The sequence below is a fragment of the Cavia porcellus genome, unplaced genomic scaffold (assembly GCF_034190915.1).
Source record: "Cavia porcellus strain 051 isolate PalLab524CR breed Dunkin Hartley unplaced genomic scaffold, mCavPor4.1 scaffold_28, whole genome shotgun sequence".
NCBI lineage: Eukaryota > Metazoa > Chordata > Mammalia > Rodentia > Caviidae > Cavia > Cavia porcellus.
In genome coordinates, this window is record NW_026947511.1 from 8972200 (window position 1) to 8990417 (window position 18218).

The 18218-nt window shown below is 34.6% G+C and overlaps 2 protein-coding genes and 1 non-coding gene across 10 annotated transcripts in view; 1 reads left to right on the plus strand and 2 right to left on the minus strand.

The window, feature by feature from the left end:
• Nucleotides 1-10411, minus strand: part of Kif20b (kinesin family member 20B) — a 51643-nt gene extending 41232 nt beyond the window's left edge. For 2 of the 3 annotated variants that reach the window (XM_013157048.3, XM_013157046.3), the window contains exons 1-9: nucleotides 10244-10411; nucleotides 8623-8770; nucleotides 6673-6753; nucleotides 6464-6580; nucleotides 5789-5927; nucleotides 5147-5331; nucleotides 1989-2025; nucleotides 1246-1473; nucleotides 152-263 (exon numbers count right to left, since the gene is read on the minus strand). In XM_013157048.3, coding sequence (XP_013012502.1) covers nucleotides 152-263; nucleotides 1246-1473; nucleotides 1989-2025; nucleotides 5147-5331; nucleotides 5789-5927; nucleotides 6464-6580; nucleotides 6673-6753; nucleotides 8623-8769 — 1046 coding nt within the window. In that variant the 5' untranslated portion in view covers nucleotide 8770; nucleotides 10244-10411. Of the gene's footprint in view, nucleotides 1-151; nucleotides 264-1245; nucleotides 1474-1988; nucleotides 2026-5146; nucleotides 5332-5788; nucleotides 5928-6463; nucleotides 6581-6672; nucleotides 6754-8622; nucleotides 8771-9837; nucleotides 9874-10243 lie in introns of all 3 variants that reach the window. The other variant, XM_013157047.3, reaches the window with a different exon arrangement.
• LOC111758003 (U2 spliceosomal RNA) lies at nucleotides 619-811 on the minus strand. Its single transcript, XR_002792252.1, has one exon. It is a non-coding gene; the product is annotated as a U2 spliceosomal RNA (small nuclear RNA).
• A 77-nt stretch (nucleotides 10412-10488) lies between the features above and the next one.
• LOC106028536 (jerky protein homolog-like) overlaps nucleotides 10489-18218 on the plus strand; it is a 59494-nt gene continuing 51764 nt past the window's right edge. For 3 of the 6 annotated variants that reach the window (XR_010044287.1, XR_010044286.1, XM_063239477.1), the window contains exon 1: nucleotides 10490-11164. The gene's annotated coding sequence lies outside the window, so the exon portion shown is untranslated. Of the gene's footprint in view, nucleotides 11165-18218 lie in introns of all 6 variants that reach the window. The other 3 variants (XM_063239478.1, XR_001202155.3, XM_063239479.1) reach the window with 3 other exon arrangements.

Below are 18218 nucleotides of genomic sequence, written 5' to 3' on the forward strand. Positions count from 1 at the left end.
TAATAGGATAGTGCTCTTTAGTTTACAGAAAAGGTCTTTATGTCTATGAAGTCATGTAACAGAACCTACTGCCTCCTTTATTGTAAAATAAACTGCATATAACAAAGTACTATGGGTGTTTTAAGATTATTTCAAAGGATTTACTTTTTACCTTCTACTGGAAGCATTGTTCAGTTTTGTGAAGGCAACACTCTGATGTTTTATTCCTAATTTTAAAAGTCTATATGCTTCTTTGAAGTCAGATACTTGAATCCATTGTAAATCTTAAAAGATAAAGTGGACACATATCAATTTATTTAAAAAAAATTTTTCTCTACATCATTTAACACATTTTCCTAGTAACACAGAAAGAAATCTTTTTTTAACAACACATAAGTTAGAGTCAACTCAGCTACTTCATATATTAGTGCTTAAATTATACAAATGCATAAAGTAAATGTTCTTTAAGAAAGTTTGCCAGAGAGAAAATTAATTACCTTGCTGTGTACGACACAGTGCAAATTGGAATGCATCAAAGAATCATACAAAATTTTGATAATAATCAAGTTTGTAAAAATCAAGTAGAATAAAAAAAAAATCACAGTGTACTACTTATAGTAAGATAATTGAAGAGATTTTTTTCAGTGCATTGTTCCTGGAGGTACTACAATGCCAGGTCAATGTTTTCAGTGGATAGAGCAAGCTTCTATTCTATCTTCTAGCACCAAAAATCCTTTTAATCAATTGTTATCAGATAGTGGCCATATCAAATGTTAAGTTGGTAAGAACAGACACTATGCTTCATCTTAGCCAAAAAAAGCCAAGGAACAATAATTAAGGAGATATTTATTGTGAATATTCACACACTTATAAATATACATATACACATAAGGCCATGACATTATTAATATGTACTTCCTGTAAGTAATAGTTTTAAAAGATTAGAAAAGTATCACAATGGAAGAACAATATTTCATAGCTCCAAAACTTTGATAGTTTCATAGTAGAATGTAAATTTCAACACACTTATTTTCTCATCCACCATGAATTCAATTAATGGCACTCAATTGAATATAATACCAAACTGGATTTTTTAATATTCAAGTGTAACATACCAAAATATACTTCCAAAGTACAAGTTTCTCTTATTTTCTTGATGTTAATAATGAATGTAAAGTATATTAATTTCCTGTTTGCTTTCTAATAGCAGTCACAAAGCCTGGAAGGGAACTTTGCTAAAATAAGAAAAAATATTCATTAGCATACCTTTTATAAAAGAATAACCCTTTATATCTTGGGAAAGGCGCAGGTTCTTCCTCTTTTGGAATTTAGATGATACAGGGACAAACAAGTCATAAATACATTCATTGTAAATCTCAAAGAAAGACACCCACACAGAAAACTTTATACTATTGTCCATAGTCAAACTAGCTTGTTCGTAATCTTTCATGTATTCTTCAAATTCTGAGATATTCAAAGAGTTTGTTGAACCTCCTACAAAAAATAGTAACAGAAGGGAAGAAAGAAAAAAAGCACAAAAACAAAATTAATACAGATCATGATTTCTGGACTTGAAAAACCAAATATCCATAATCTTTTGAGTCTAAGTTAAACATTTTCTAAAACAAAATAAGCGGCAAATAATATTTGAAATAACCAACATGTGGCTTCTTTTTGTCCTTCCTTTCTTTTGGAAATAACAAACTGAACAGAAATTAAATGCAAAGAACAAGGAAAAATAAGAGCATCTCTTGAAATAAAACTTCAGTTACAATTAGAGTTACAGATTGTTTTCCAAGTATTACTATGTCATTAAAGAAATTAAATCACTTGGAGATTTTTTTGTGTCTTTTTCCTTTTTATCGGTACCAGGGATCGAACTCACGACTGCCTGCTTACAAGGCAGGCACTTATGCCGCTGATCTAAATCCCCACCTCCCAACTTTGAGTAATTTAAAAAGTAAAAATTTATAAATGTATTTCATATAAACAAAGAAAGGAACTCTTACCTTGAAAAGTATCACAACTGTCATTACGCACAGCCACCTAGAAAAGATTTTTTTAAAAAGTTTAAAAACACTTTTAGATAAGATTAAAAAGTTAAGACATAATTTAAATTTATTTAAAGACATATAATTATTTATTCAAATAAAAGTCACTAATCAGGGGCTGGGGATTTAGCTCAGCGGCATAAGCACCTGCCTTGCAAGCAGGCAGTCGTGAGTTCGATCCCTGGTACCGATAAAAACGAAAAAGAAAAAAAGAAAAAAAAAAAAGTCACTAATCAAATCACAACCAGGCCTTGTGCACGCTATGCAAACACTCTACTACTAAGCTATAACCCCCCTGCCAAAAAAAGGTCTTATACCTCAGTGAGAAATCAAATACAACAATGGGCCAAGAATATATGACAATCCACAGGAAAAATTCAAAGATAAACTAAATACAAAGAAATACAAATTAAGGAAAAATTCAAAGATAAACTAAATACAAAGAAATACAAATTAAGGCCAAGTGAGAACATTTTTCACCTGCCTATGGAAACTATTAAATATCCATTTTTGGCCTAGTTTGGGAAATGAGCATATAATGCATTTACAACAGAAAGTTTCCTTACTAAAATGCTGTCTAAAATAGTTAATGATGGAAGCAATACAAATATTTAACAAGGGTAAATGGTTAAAATTTTGATTTAAAAATAAACACATAAACTAACAGGTAAGAGACATAATTTTTTTTATTTAAAGAGAAAAAAACAAAACAGTAGAAGGGTACAAGTAATACAGAATTTCAAAAAAAAAACAGTAAGAAATCTCTAGTTAATAAATTACATATTGTCATCTTAGAAATAGCTGATCAAATTACAAAATTAAGCATACGAAGTGGACATTCAAACAGTGTGACTGCAAACAGCTGTGTTCAATGATCCAACAAAACTTAGTAATACAGTCATCTATCTTACACACCTAAACACACTTGCAGTTTTGTCCGTCAGAGCACTTTCTTTCCCTCTCTTTTTTACAATAACATTTAAGCATTTTGGGTTTTATTACTCCCACAGTTCTTATTACTTTTTTTGGAAGAGATTAAAACCAAATGTGACGGGGCTGGGGATTTAGCTCAGCGGCATAAGCGCCTGTCTTCCAAGCAGGCAGTCGTGAGTTCAATCCCTGGTACCGATAAAAAGACAAAAAAAAAAAAAAAAAAACCAAATGTGACAAAACAAAGCAGAGTCGGTCAAAACAAAGGATGGACATAGTACATGATATACAAACAGAATAATAGGTAACCAACAATGGTTACCAATATGCCCCTTGCAACCTTAAAAAGAATTGCCTATGTCATCAGATATAATAAAATTGAACATAACAGTACAAAACAAAACCAATAAAACCTAAACATTGGAGACATTACTGAACTTCAAAAGAAGGTAATAGTCAAACCAGGGTGGGCATCATAGTGAATCTTATTGCCTTCAAAGTAGTTGCCTATACCCTCAAAATTGATACTATCAAACAGAACAGAATAGAGTAAAATCACTCAAAACAAGATGGTGAGAGCAATACGGGGCTTCAAATCAAGTTAATAGGAAATCAAAAAAGTTACTATAATATATTCTAATTTTTTAAAAAATTTTCCCTTAATTAAAAAATAATAAAAATTTTTTTAAAAAAGGGGGTAGATTGAGATAAAAGAGGACACAACAGCACAACAATACAGGTCAGAAGAGAACAATTTAAGCAACAGAGTGTTTCACCACACGATAACCCGACTTAATAGTAGGTACCATGGTGTCTCTTTCCTTGAAATATTTGAGTATAACTTTATATACTATAGCATCAAACATATCAAGACAGTGTGAAACCATTCAAGAGGATGAAAGTATTACAAGGTATTTAGAACCAGCTAGTAGAAAATGAACAATGGTTTCTATATTATCTCTTTGCCTATATAAAAAAAAATTGTTTATACTATCATATATAATAAAATCCAATAAGATACAACATGATAAAAGCAATGGAGACAGAAGAACAATTTGATGGGACTTCAAAACAAGATGATACTAAATCAGCACTACCTATTATGGTGTCTTGTTTTCTTCAAAATAACTATTCATATCATCACAGACAGTAATATCTAATAGCCCAGAATAAAACCATTTCAATTAGTGAGTGAAAACTTTATAAGGCTTCAAAACCATATAATGGGGAATCATGATGATTAACACACACTTTTATGCATTTGTATCATTTCTTACACTAGGAAGACTATTCGGTATTTATACATGTGAGTTTAATTTATTTCACTTATGAGTATGGAAGGGACACATAATTTAAGGTAGAGAGATGGCTTAAAATATGCTAAATGAGAGCAAATCATAAATATAGTAAGCTCTCATTCATGTTTCTTAAAAAGCTATAGCTCACATATAATAATTTTTTTTTTTAAAAGTGCTGGAAGTAGCACTCAGTGGTACAATACTTGCCTAGCAGGCACAAAACCTTGAGTTAGAGCCCCAACAAGGGAGTAAGGGGGGTGATATGAAAACACATGCAACCATATATATGACTGTGTATGTATGCATACCTTGCAGTTCAATACTAGTGGTTTTCTATTTAGAAATGCAATAAAAAACCTTGGGGCTGGGGATTTAGCTCAGCGGCATAAGCACCTGCCTTGCAAGCAGGCAGTTGTGAGTTCGATCCCCGGTACCGATAAAAAGGAAAAAAGACAAAAAAACCTTTACTTTTTCTGGCATCCTCTTATTTAAATTGTGTGTATATACACCACTTTTATAGTTAACAGAACTTTTATACAAAAAGTACAATGCTGGTTTTAAAGTAACCAAAAGTGACTTCTCAACTATTTATCTTTGTAACACTTAAGCATTCTTATTTTTCAGCATGAAATACTTTCAGAAAAGCTTTAGGTATTTTTTTCAAAAATAAAAACCCACCAGCACCACAAAGCAAATGACACTGTATGTTGAAACAACCTAAAGAGTTTATAAAAAGTCAAGACATGTATTTTACATATTAAAATATTTGCAGGGTCAGGAATATAGCTCAGCGGCACAGAACCTGCCCGGCGAAGGTCCTGAGTTTGATTCTCAGTTATCAAAAAAAAAAAAAAAAAAAAAAAAGAATTACATAACATACTTGCATACCTCTTTAACTTGTCGAAGTAATGTAGTTTTGCTAACACCTTCTTCTTTCTCTTGTTCTGGTGATAACCGTAAGAATTCTCTAGATCTATGTGGCTTAAGGTTCATCTTTGTATATAGTCTTTCTTGAAGGCTATCAAATAATACATTCAAAGTTCGAGGCAGAATGCCAATATTTTCTTCTGTACCTGGGAAAGAAATTTTGTGTTATACACTAGCAGACCAATAGGAAAGCAGGAACATTACTGAGCTAATAAAACTTTCTTTTATACTAGCAATTAGAATACAGAAATTGAGAAATTATTCAATTTTCGATCTCTTTTATCCTCACTGTCGTACCAACATTCTACTGACCACTATTCAAATGCCAATTTGAAGTTTAACATTCAGATCAAGCCATAATATTAAGATTTACAACCACCTGTAATCACAAAAATAAAGTAAAATAAAATAAAGTCTCACTAGTGATCCATGCTTAATTCTCTACAGCACAGCAATCCTTGTCTGAATTGTAATCAACTTAACCTCCATCAGACGGATGGTTTTACAAGTGAATTAAATAAAACCCAACAGCACTACTATAATTATAAAAATATTGATAGACTATTATCGTTTCTTTTTCCTTTCTAGACAAATAATATTTACCTTGAAATGTATATGTTTTTCCTGAATTGGTTAGCCCATAAGTAAAAATCAGCCGACTTTGTCCTTTCAAGAGGTCTTTTACTGGTTGCACAATGCAACCCTGAAAGAATTCTTTCTGTGACGTTTCTGGACCAAAAACCTAAGAAAGCATTTTTAAGACATCTTTTTAGAAAATCTAAGCAAATATCTGTAATGAGTTCCACCCTATATCTCATGTTTAAAAAGTTTAAAAGATTAGTTTTATAAGATTTTTCTTATAATAGGCTCTATATCCCCATTACCAAAAATATACTTGACAGTTTAACTTATAACAGCAAGTTTTCAAAATAAGAAATCTGACTCACACAGCCAGTTATGTTCTCATCTTTGTTTTAGAACATTTCTGTACATTTTTTAAAAATTAAGAATATTATAATGATTCTTCTCAATCCCAGTTATAAATATACAGATTGAAATTTGAGTCCTATTGTTAGGTCGTAATACAAATGCCACATGCCTAACTTCTATAAGCACAAAATAAATAGTTCATTATAAAAAGGAGGGGAGGGGTGCAGCAAGGTAGGGTTATAACTCAGTAGTAGAACACATGCTATTTATACATAATGCATTGGGTTCAACCCCATGTCACCCTCTATTCTGTATCCCATGCAAAGTTCCACTTCACAGGGTACTTACTTTGGAAAAAGTGAATTTCTGTGCCATCTGCCCAGAGCTTTTCTCACTTAACTGGCCAAGGGTGCCTTGAGGATCTTTCAGCAAAACAGTCTGTGAATCTACGACATGTACACAGCCCTGTAATATATTGCCACAGTAAATAAAAATAATGGTATTTTGCCTGTTTAATGAAATGTAAACATTAAAATCCAATTAAATTCAACACAAACCTCAGACTCATGTTCTTTTTCTGCCTGTGTAAAAGGTCTTATTCGAAGACAAACCTGGAGATAATCTTTAGATTCCAAACCCTATATGGAAGAACAAAACTGCATTTTTAAAATACGGAAAATCATCATTAACATGGGTGACTGATTACAAACAGAATTTCTAAGCAGACATTATTCCATTTTTAAATACTTTGTATAAAGAAAGCCTCACCAAATGTTTTAAGTTTTTAAAAAGGATTACAAAGGATTTGAAAAATAATTATTACAAAACGGATACAAAAACTAAAAGATATGAGCAACCCTGTATCTGTTGAAGCAATATAATGCATTACCAAACAAAACAATCCCACAAAGAAAAGTTCAGCTTTGGTAGCTCACTAACAAATTCGCACCAATGTTTAAGGTAATAATCACAAAAATCACACATAAAATGTAAGAAAATATCTCAATGAATTTTGACTTTGACATACCTTGATACCACAATCTGACAAGGATCATGTTAGAAAAAAAATACACAACTATATGTCACATTAAATCAATGCAAAATTTCCCTAACAAAATACTAGCCAATCTATACAACTGGGTAACATATCACAACCAAAAATGATTTATCCCAGCAGTACAGTAGCTCAATTTAGGATTCAAAAATCAATTAGGATAACTTGCCTGCTTAAAAAATAATTGATAAGAAACTTCATAGAAACACAAGCAGTTGACAAAATTCAACATCTTTACCATAAGAATTCTTAACAAGGTGAAATGGAAACTTCCTTCACATGATAAAGGGCATTTACAAAAAAAAAAAAAAAAAAAAAAAAAAAAAAACCTATTGTAAATATCATACATAACTGTGAACAGCAAGGTGCAAAACTAGAGATTTCTGCTTCTCATTTTTGCTCAACACTGAATAGTTGATTAGCCAGTTTAATTACCAAAAAGAAAAATCCAGTAAGAAAAAGAAAACATCCAAATTAGGAAATAAGAAATGAAATTTCTTTTTCACACACATGAGCATGTACCTACAACATATAATAAAAAGGTACTCTAAATGAATTAAATAATGAATTGACTATATGAGTTTAATAACATAGCATTAAAAAAGGTACAGGCCAAATTGATCCAGTTTTCAATACTGGAAACGCTAAGAAACTGATTTTTAAAAGAAACATATTTTTAGTCTAAAATTCTTAAATACTGAAGGATAAATCTTAAAAGAGATGTGATGCAAGACCTGTACACAAAACATTGCAGATAAATTAATACGAGTCCAAAATAAATGGAGATATATCTTGTTAGTTGTTTGGTAAATTCAATATTGTTAAGAGAGATTCTCTTAAAACTGACTTACAAATTCAATGCAGTCTCGAGCTTTTTTGAAGAAACTGACAAAATTCATTTTAAAACTCACTTATAAATGTAAGCTGCACAGAACTAAACTCTTAGAAAAAAATTGGAGGCTTAATAATACCTGACTCTGAGACTTTTATTACTACAGAAATTAAAAGTTTCCTATTGGCAGGGAGATCTGCTAATGTGCCTAGTACACCTCAAAAGCATTTCAGATTTGGTTCCAGATCACAATAAAGCAAATACCACAATAAAGCAGGCCACACAAATACTTTACTAGTTACTAAGTATAGTTATCAAAGAAAGAAACTTTAAAAATTTTTTTGTTTAATTTTTTTTAAATAGCTACCAGAATAGGAGCACACACACTTATGAAGTTGGTCAGACTTACTACTTAACAAGTGGTACTAAAAAACAGAAAAAAAGAAAACAGCTACTACTTGAAAACTTTGGTTTCTTTCTTTTGTCTTAAGGAGTCCATGAAAAAGTTACTGAGATACTATGTTCCCTTAAACCCAGAAGTTTGGGGATCTCAACTGTAGTCACATGCACACATTTCCTCCTAATCATGATAACAAAGTATTTTTCTTGCATTTTATTTACCTCAGTGTTTGAAGCAACTAAAGAAAACTCATGAGAAAGATCAAGCTTGATGCCATCAAAGTTTATTTCTGAAGGCCTTTCAACTGGGTCAGCACTAAAAACATAGGATGGTCTAGGCACCCCATCTTGATTCAAATTAGAGTCCATTCTGCAACAAAAACAAACATTTTCAGACAACATTGTTAAGTCAGCAGCTAAGTCACCCACAATTTAAAGCCTACAGTCTAGTGGTCCACTACTTTCTTCCAAATAACTAGACTTTAAAAGGAAAATATTTCCAATTTTTCATTTATAACACAATGACTTATCAAAGACAAAAAATCAAATTATATTTACAGAACCTGAATCAAATAAATTGAACACACCCGTTACTATATATGAGCCAAACTATTAGCAGATTCACCAAAAAGACTGCCCAACTAAAGTAATCTATTAAGCATGACAATGTTCACTCTTTGAAATACTTTCAGAAATCATATAGTAAAGAGACCACAGAGTGACTAATGACCTTTGTGTTATTTTAGTTACTGTTTTGTGAAAAATACTATTTTAATACCTAGAAATTAAACTCAATTATCTGGAAAACTATTTTACATTTAATTGTTCCAAGTGGAAGTTAAAAGTGAAATAATACATTTGAATACATTTAACGACAGTACTTGAGCTGAAAGTGTAGCTCAGTGGCTTGCCTTGTGTGAATGACACATGCCAGGGTTCAATATCCAGTACTACAAAAATAGGTACATATGTAAAACAGAACCCGACACATGACAGGTCTTAAGTTGAATCAGTAAATTATTACAACTGAATCAAACATCAAATCACCCAATTAAACTTAAGAGTAACTTCCCATGAAAAAAATAATATTCAAATACTGAGAATCTACTAGCTGAACAATACTAGGGAGAGAGAAAAATCTCAGTTCTGTTCTTAGATAAATTTATTAACATTCAGAACAGCGACTGCCTAACTAGGATTCCTGGACTTTAAATGGCATCCAAAGTTTACTTCTACAAAGTACAGAGAACTTCAGAACAAAACACTTAATTCATAAACTAGCAGCCTTAATTCATAATCCCAACTCAAATTGGCATGCACTCCCTGGATTTCAAGATAGCTTGAATAAAAACCTATTTTTAGTCATTCTGAGCCCGCCTGTAGTAAATACTGGGCTTCCCCAGAAAGGTCATTTCATCTGCTGGACAAACTGCTCACCTCAGGGATTCAGGGATGTAGGTGTGGCATGTAGGCCTACAACACAAGCAATCACAGTAATAAAAGATTAAATTAAAGGCTCCAAACACGCATTGTCTTCCCATGTGCAAGCAATGTTTTCACAACTTCCTACACTACTGTTAGTAATTTACACGTTATCAATCTTTCCAAGGTACTATCATTACCTCCTTTAGAAACTAAGGACCAAGGAGAGTAATAAATTTCCTCAATCAGTTGGTAGGCGGTCGAAACGAGATTTAAACCATAACCCAAATTATGACTCAATCCTCGCCGCGCCCCACGGCCTCCCCATTCCTGGCAGGGGCCTCAACAATCCTGACAGAAAATGTGAACATTTCCACGACTGTGTCTCTGCCTTAGGCTTGTTATAAACCCAGTCACTCACCTCTTCCTCCTCCTCTCCCTCACCAGTCAACTCTTCACCTACAATCACCGGCCGGCAAACCAGCAAACGGGACAGCGGTGTTTTACTTTTCAAATTCAAACAATGGCGGCTAGAGCGCCGCAGTGCATGCTGGGAGTAGGCGGGGCTCCAGACGACACTGGAGCCGAGCTAGTTTGCACTGCAGGATTTCCACCGACTCCGGAAGAAGCTCTCCAATCTGGGGGCGGGCATTGGAACGCCAAGCAACCAATGAGCAGAGACTGGCTCCTGGGCGGTCGGGAGGCCGGGGAGGTCTAGTTTCTCTGAGGGCTCCCCGCGGCTGCGTATGTGTCACCCTGTGGCTGGGATGCGAAACTTGGATTGCATTTTTGTGACAAGATACAGCTAAATCGCCTAGGTGAGACCACTGCCGTCACACTTAGTCCTGGACATTGGCAGAAACTGGCAGAGCAATGGCGGGCTAGTCACCTCTGGGTCCGGTTCCAGCAGGGCCGGAAAGAGACTGCTCATCACGGGATCTGGGGTTGCTTTTTTCTCCGCTTGAAGCTACCTGTCGTCGAAAGTGGCCCTCAGCGAAACAAAATTTTCCCAGGATAGATTTTTTATGACCATTTTTATCCCCTTCCCCTTCCGAAGGTATAAAGCAGCTATTACTGCAAGGCTTGTAGTGTTGACAGTCTTGTAGGCAAAGTCTTTGCTGTGCCCAAAATGTAAGTGCCAGTGCATCGTTTCTGCTTCTTTGGGTGTAGCCCTTCTTACTGTTACAATCATGTAACAGTTTGCTACCTAGGATGTCTCTCCTCGCTGCACTTTATTTTCAAGAAAAATAAGTGTTAACATTAATTGAGCGTTTATCTTATGCCACTCATAGTAAACTTGTACACTGGATTATCTCACTGATCCTGGGAACAACCCTTTGAGGTAGGTGTTATTATCCCATTTTATAAATTCTCAGGAAACTGAGTTCACAGTATTAAATAGTAGGCTTAAGGCATATGGAGCTGGGATTTAAATTCAGCCAAAGGGTGTCAGGACCCACCCTCTTACATATGGTCTTATTTTCAATTATTTTATTTGGTTAGCATTTTTGAAACATCTAGTTGGACGAGCTTCCTGTCTTCCTACCTTTGTCATGCTGTATTTGTATCTCCTAATTAACTTGCCACAGTCTCCTACATGATTTGTTTTTCCCCACAAAATAATCAAATTTGAGGCAAACCAATTTGGAGTGGAAAAGAGGATTCGGGGCCGCGAGGAAAAATGGGCAAAGAAATGTAGAGGTAAAAGGGAAGAAAGAAAAGATAAAACAGAACATTTTTTTTCCAGCCTAGACTTGGCACAAAATTCTTTAGTGAGTTCTATGTCAAAGTTTCAATTGCTCTTGTAAGCAAATCTATCCTGGGTTTGTACTTTCTTTTACAACTCAAAGTATCTTTTTGCTTTTGCTAGTTATCACTGAGTCCCAGCTCTTGAGTGAATGTTTTGATGTGCTCAGGCTTAGATACAGAAAAGGGTGAGCATAAAGATACCAACTCTCAAGGGGCTTACCTTGTAATGGAAAAATAATCAATTTAGAAAATCAAATAATTGAGAAATTATAACTGTACTGAGCAATTTGAAGGAAATTGTTCTTATAGCCTTAAGGTTTTACCCCGGAGGAACCTGGGCAAATGTTTGATCTGGATCTTACAGAATCTTTAGGAGTTAGCCAAGGAAGAAAGAAAAGTGAACGCTCCAAGCAGACAGAACACCATACCAGTCATGGGAGAAGGGAGGAACCAAAAATCAAAGGGATTTGCTGTCATTCCAGCTCCCACCAGCATTCCACAATGAGTGCTTCATCCACACAAATGTTTCTACCTTGAAACACACTTCATCGGTCTGCTAGGTTCCTATTCCTTTTGTACTCATATCCTTATTAGCCACTCATCGTAATCTCCTTTTCTGCCTCTTCTATTCAAACTTTAAACTGTCAGAATCTTCAGTGTTTCCCACCCGACACCAATCTTTTATTCTTTCTCCCTTTGTTTTTCTTTTTGACAATGTTGTCAACTCTTCGGAGTTTAAATAGCATCTATAAAATCTGATACCTAAATTCCCTTTTCCCACCTGCCCTCGCAGCACCAACTAGATGAAAATATCCTAGTACCCACTTATATCTCCAACTAAATATATGACAAATATCTCTAACTTAAAATGTTCAAGTGTGAAATTCTAGATTTTTCCACTACAAAACCCAAGCCCTACTTTTCTCAATAAATGGCACCATTCAGTTTTTCAAGACAAAGAATCATGATGAATCTTCCTTTACCTCACTATTCTCATCCATTCATAAATAATTTTATTTTGTACTTTGGGGATTTTTTCCACTTTATTTTTTTTTCACTTTTGTTGTTGGTTATACAGCTTAATGGGTTTAATGTTGGCAGATTTGTATATGCACATAACATGTTCACTTGTTCAATCCCAGAATCCCTCTTGTCCTATCCTCCCTTCTAGTTTCACATAATGGGGAGTGGGGAGTCAATGACTGTAATTTTCAGATTTTAAATGAACTAAATACTAAATACTCCTTTCTCACTTCATTGTTCAGATCACAACCACCATGGTCTTCCTATTTCAGGTCCTGTACCTCTCCACACTATTCATCTTAGAGCTACCAAACCAATCTAATATAAAAATGATCAAGTCCTTGCTTACTTAAATGACTTCCAATGACTTTAAAAATAAATCTTGCTTGTGCTATTAAGCAATTCCTCCACTTTACCCCCAGTTTCAATTTTCCATGGTAAATTGTGCTCAAAATAAGCATTGTCGGAATGCCAGTAATAACCTAATGCTACATTACAATGCCTGTGTCATTCACCTTGCTTCATTTCATCATGTCAGCATTTTAGCTCAAATTATTATAAGAAATAAGCAGAGTACAATATATTTTGAGAGTGATCACATTCACATTAACTTATATTAAAATTCTATTTCATTGTTATTGTTAATGTCTTACTGTGTCTAATTTATAAATTAAAATTTATCATAGGTATGCATGTGCTATATTATATTTGGATTTCTAATCTATGGTTCCTGGCTTAAAAGTCCCTCTCCAAGGCAAGCCATAGAAACTAGAATTTCTTTTCCCCAAGGTAACTCATAGAAACTAAGCTCCCACTGTTGTTGGCTATGAGGAAATTCTCTGATCTACCTTCTCCAATAGTAAGTCCTAAGACCCCTATTTCAAAAGGAGGAATACTCAGGAGGACGGGATGTTCCACAGAGAGGCCAGGAAGCATCTTGACAGACCTTGCTGAGCGAGAGCTTGATCAGTTCATCCATCATTAGCTCATGCTCTTTTTGTGCAATCACATTTCTTCATGGTTGTCCATACTACAGTCATTCTTAGCAATAAAGTCTGCATAAAAACCTGAAAGTACAGGGTTCAGAGAGCTTTTAAATAGCAGAACACTAGGAAGCTTGTAGGAAGGTGAACAAGAACTCACCACATGCCAGGAGGTTGGTATATCCCAACCCCATGGAGACAGAAGCTCCCTGAGCTTGGGGCACTCCCTGCCCTTCCCTATGTCTCCTTCATCTGGCTGCTTATTTGTATCCCTTAAAATATCTCTAAAATAATATAAACTAAAAGTATATATATAATAAATTTTAAAAATATACTAATAACTTTAAGTATTCTGTTTCCCAGAGTTCTGTGAGCCATTCTAGCCAAATTAATCAAAGACACAGAGAACATCCTAGAAACTAATTGTAGCTGGTCAAACAAACTTTCTGGAAACCTAGATTTGCAACTGGATCTGAAGTGGAGGCAGTCTTATGGGACTGTCCTCAACTTGTGTGATCTGATGCCCTTGCCAGATAGACAGGGTAAAAACTGAATTAGAGGATACCCATCTGGTGTCCACTGCAGAATTGTTTGCCTGCCTGTTGGTGGGAAGAAACCCACACACAATCTCACAAAAGAGATCTGTGGTGTGAGCAAATGGCAAAAGAAACAGTTCGTTTTTTCTACTCAGTACATAAAAGATGGAATATATGTTGACTGAAAGATAATTGGAAAGCAAGACATTAACAGTATGTCAGAGAAGCACACAACAGATTATTTAACTGTCAAAGGAAAGGTAATTTTATGATGAAAATAGTTATTAGACGTATCTTAACTGAGGATGGTTACACCAGAAACGTTTGGTAGGAACCAAACATGAAGAAAAGTATACAAGACAATGCATATATGCCCTTTTTGCCAGGCATAACAACACATGCCCCTAATTCCAGCACTATGGGAGGTTGAAGCAGAAAAATCACAAATTTGAGCCCAGCCTGGGCACATTAGCAGTTTAATCAGACCATGTCCCAAAAGCATAAAGGTCTGGGAATGTAGCTCATTGCAAAGTCCCGGTGTTCAATCCCCCGTATTGTTAAACAAAAATCCTAAATGAAATAAACAAAAATCACAAATTTTGGGGGTTTTTTTGTTTGTTTGTTTGTAGAGACAGGGTCTTTCTATGTAGTTCAGGCCTGCTGTGAACTCACTATGTAGTCCAGACTGTTCTCACAGTGATATTCCTGCCTCAGCTGCTCAAGTGGGGATTACATGCGTGTGCCACCATACCCTGTTGAAATTTATGAATCTTAATTGATTCATGAGTTTTTTTAAAAAAACTGCAAAAGGCATCTCATGGTTACTGGGGAAATTTAAATAGGGACTACATTAGATGGTACTGAGTCCATTTTAAATTGTTTGCATATAACAACAAATTTGAGATTGTGTAGAACAATTATTTTTAGAACGTACTTGATCTGTTTAACAGCAAAGTGTTTACAACTTACTGTCAAAAGATATGACCAAAAAAAAATGGAAGCTACATGTAGTAACACACATCTCTAATCCCAGCTGCATAATTAGAGACTGAGGAAGAAAAATGTCAAATTCAAGGCCAGCCTGAGCAACTTAGCAAGATTCTGTGTCAGAAGTTAAAAAGATATGGAGATGTAGCTCCACACACAGTGGATTCAGTCCCCACTATTAGAAAAAAAGAAAAAAGAGAGAAACGAATCTAGGAGGAAATTATATAGTCACATTCTTTCAAATTTTGAAAACAACAAATTTTCTACAGTAAGGGAAAGAAAGAAATTTTTCATCTGTCTTGGCTTACTAGTCTTGCTTGGCACTAGCCACTCACTCCTCTGTGACTTAACATTGTGTGGTAAATTGATCTATGTGCACTGGTTACATTCTTTCCAGCAATTATGAAACTTTGCATGGGTTCTTCTCTCTACCTGAATTCTTTCTTCTCCATTCAAAAGATCTGTTTTTTTCTCTTTACTCTTGGAAATTACCTAAAATATTGCATTCTTACAGAAAACTTTTATTTGCAGGTTTTCAATTACATTTTTATACTTATTACAACTCACAATCATTATATTTTTTGGGTTTTCCTCCTTCTGAAGCTCTGTAAGTACAAGAACCATGTTTGTCTTGACCATTGATGTATCCTCAATGACTATAAATAGAAATATATGTCAAGCAAATAGATACTTTATTAGTGAATGAAAACTAATGTGGCCACAGGGGAGACTGAGAACGAGTATATTTGGAAGGACTGACGGGCTAGACCCTCACTCAGCCTTAGCCAAATTATTAACTTGGATTCTATGAAATACCACTGGATGTTGAAGTGAATTCAAATTAAATCTCTCTTTTAAAAAGATTAATCTCCCAGAGAAGAGAACAAAAACTACAAAGGAGGATGCTCTTTGGCCAGGTAGGAGTGTACTATAGTTGTACCACCAAGAGATGATTTGGGACATGGCAGAGTATTAGCAGAACAGAAAACCAATTTTAGAGGTACTGTACTTTTTGCTACATTGTGTATTTCAATATCAACTACTACGTTTTGCCTTGGAGACACAAAGTCAATGTGTCTGGAAAATGCTTATGATTTAGCCTCCATCCCAAAGTATTCTTTGTCTTTGAAAAGATAATTTTCTAAGTTATATCAAGTTGATTTCCTACCTAACCACAGCTCCTACTAGTAGTACAAGTATACCTTATGGTTATTATGGGTCTGATACCAGATCACCACAATAAAGCAAATGCACCAGTAAAATACTGCATGAAATTTTTGATTTCCCAATGAGTATAAAAATAATATTTATATTGTACTATAATTTGCTAAGTATGCTAAAATAGCGTTGTCTTAAAATTATATATACCTTAATTTAAAAAATACTTCATCTTATAAAGTACTCATAATCAGCTGAGACTGGTGAATGGTAATATTTTTGCTAGTAGAGGGTGTTAATACTATTGATGACTGCTGCCTAATCAGGGTGAGGGTTGCTGTATGCAGTGACAAGTTTTAAAAATAAGAGCAATGAAAATTATCACATTAATTGATTCTTCTTTCACAAATGTTTCAAAATAAGACTGAATTCGCTCAAACTTTGCAATTACTTTATAAACTAAATTTATGTAATATTTTAATTCATTTGTTGTCATTTCAACAACATTCACAAATCTTTACTAGGATTAAATTTTATCTTAAAAAATATTCTTGCTCATTTCTAAAAAGCACCTCCTCCACCTATAAGCAATTGAGTCACATCTTTTGGCACTACTTCTAATTCTAGTTCTGTTGCTACTTCCAGCACATCTGCAGTGACTTTTTTCACTGGTTTTGAGTCCTTAAAAATCAGGGTTTGGAATCAGCTTTTTCCAAACTGATGGAATAAAATGTTTTGATCTGTAGCAAAAGTTTTCAATTTGTTATGTACAGATCCATGAAAGGAATCACTATCTATGGCTTTTGTTATTGGGTCCTGATTTAGATCCCCTACCTCCCAAACGAGTGTACGGCAAAGGTTTAAATAAAATGAGACATGTGGTATGGTTTTAGAGCTCCAGGAGGGTCAAAACCTTTAGGCTGAGTTTAAGACTCTGAGGGCTTAAGACAAAGACTTCCCTGGACCACCCATAACTATTAGGTCCAAAACAAAGAGTGGGGAAACTGAGGAAAGTGCAGGCAGTGAGCAGGACATTGGGAGTAACTTCAAGGACGTCTCCAAGTAATGAATCGTGTCAATTTAGGAGAACTGTCTTATAAAGACATGGTAGGAGTGAGACTATAGCAGTAATTTCTGCAGCTGCAGTCTCTATTTAATTGATGTTTAAGCCAAGTGTCCACAGCTGTGGCCTTGTCTTGCCTTTTGCAGTTATCTCCGGCCTCACAGACCACTACAGGCCTCAGCTAAGACCAGTGATTCATAGAGGTTCACTTACTATGAATCAGCTCCCAAGCAAGGGGCCAAGGCCTAGAACAGACTCATGGATAAACATAGAAAGCCAATTAAGTTAATTTTAAATCCTGATCAGAGCTGCTTCATAGTGGTCTCCAACAATCTATAACCTTGCAAATTGTATTTCTTAATAAGAAATTGAAAGGTGAGATTATTCCTTGATCCCTATATCAGAGGCATGGAAACAACATTAATATATGTCTGTCAGAACTCTTGGGTGGCCAGGTACATTATCAATGAACAGTAATATTTGGAAAGGAATCTCCCACCCCATTTTTAAAAAATAACCTTTCATATTTTCTGCATCAATTTTATTTTATTTTTTTGAGACAGGTCTTACTATGCATTTCAAGCTGGCCTTGAGCTCACTTTGTAGTCCAGGCTGGTTTCTGGTTTCGAGCTTCCAACAATCCTCCCACTTCAGCCTCTTGAGTGTAGTGCATCATTTTTGAAAGGGTTTTTCAAGGTACATCAATCTGAGTTGGAGGTTGTTTTCTTTTAGGGCTAAAAATACTTCACTCAATGTTTTCCTTGACTTGAGAGTTTGTGTTAACAAGTCACTATGAATCTGATGGGCTTTCCTTTATATGTGATTTGCTTTTTTTCCTCTAACAGATTTTTATATTCTGTTCTTCTGTTGAATTTCTGGAATCTTGATTATTACATA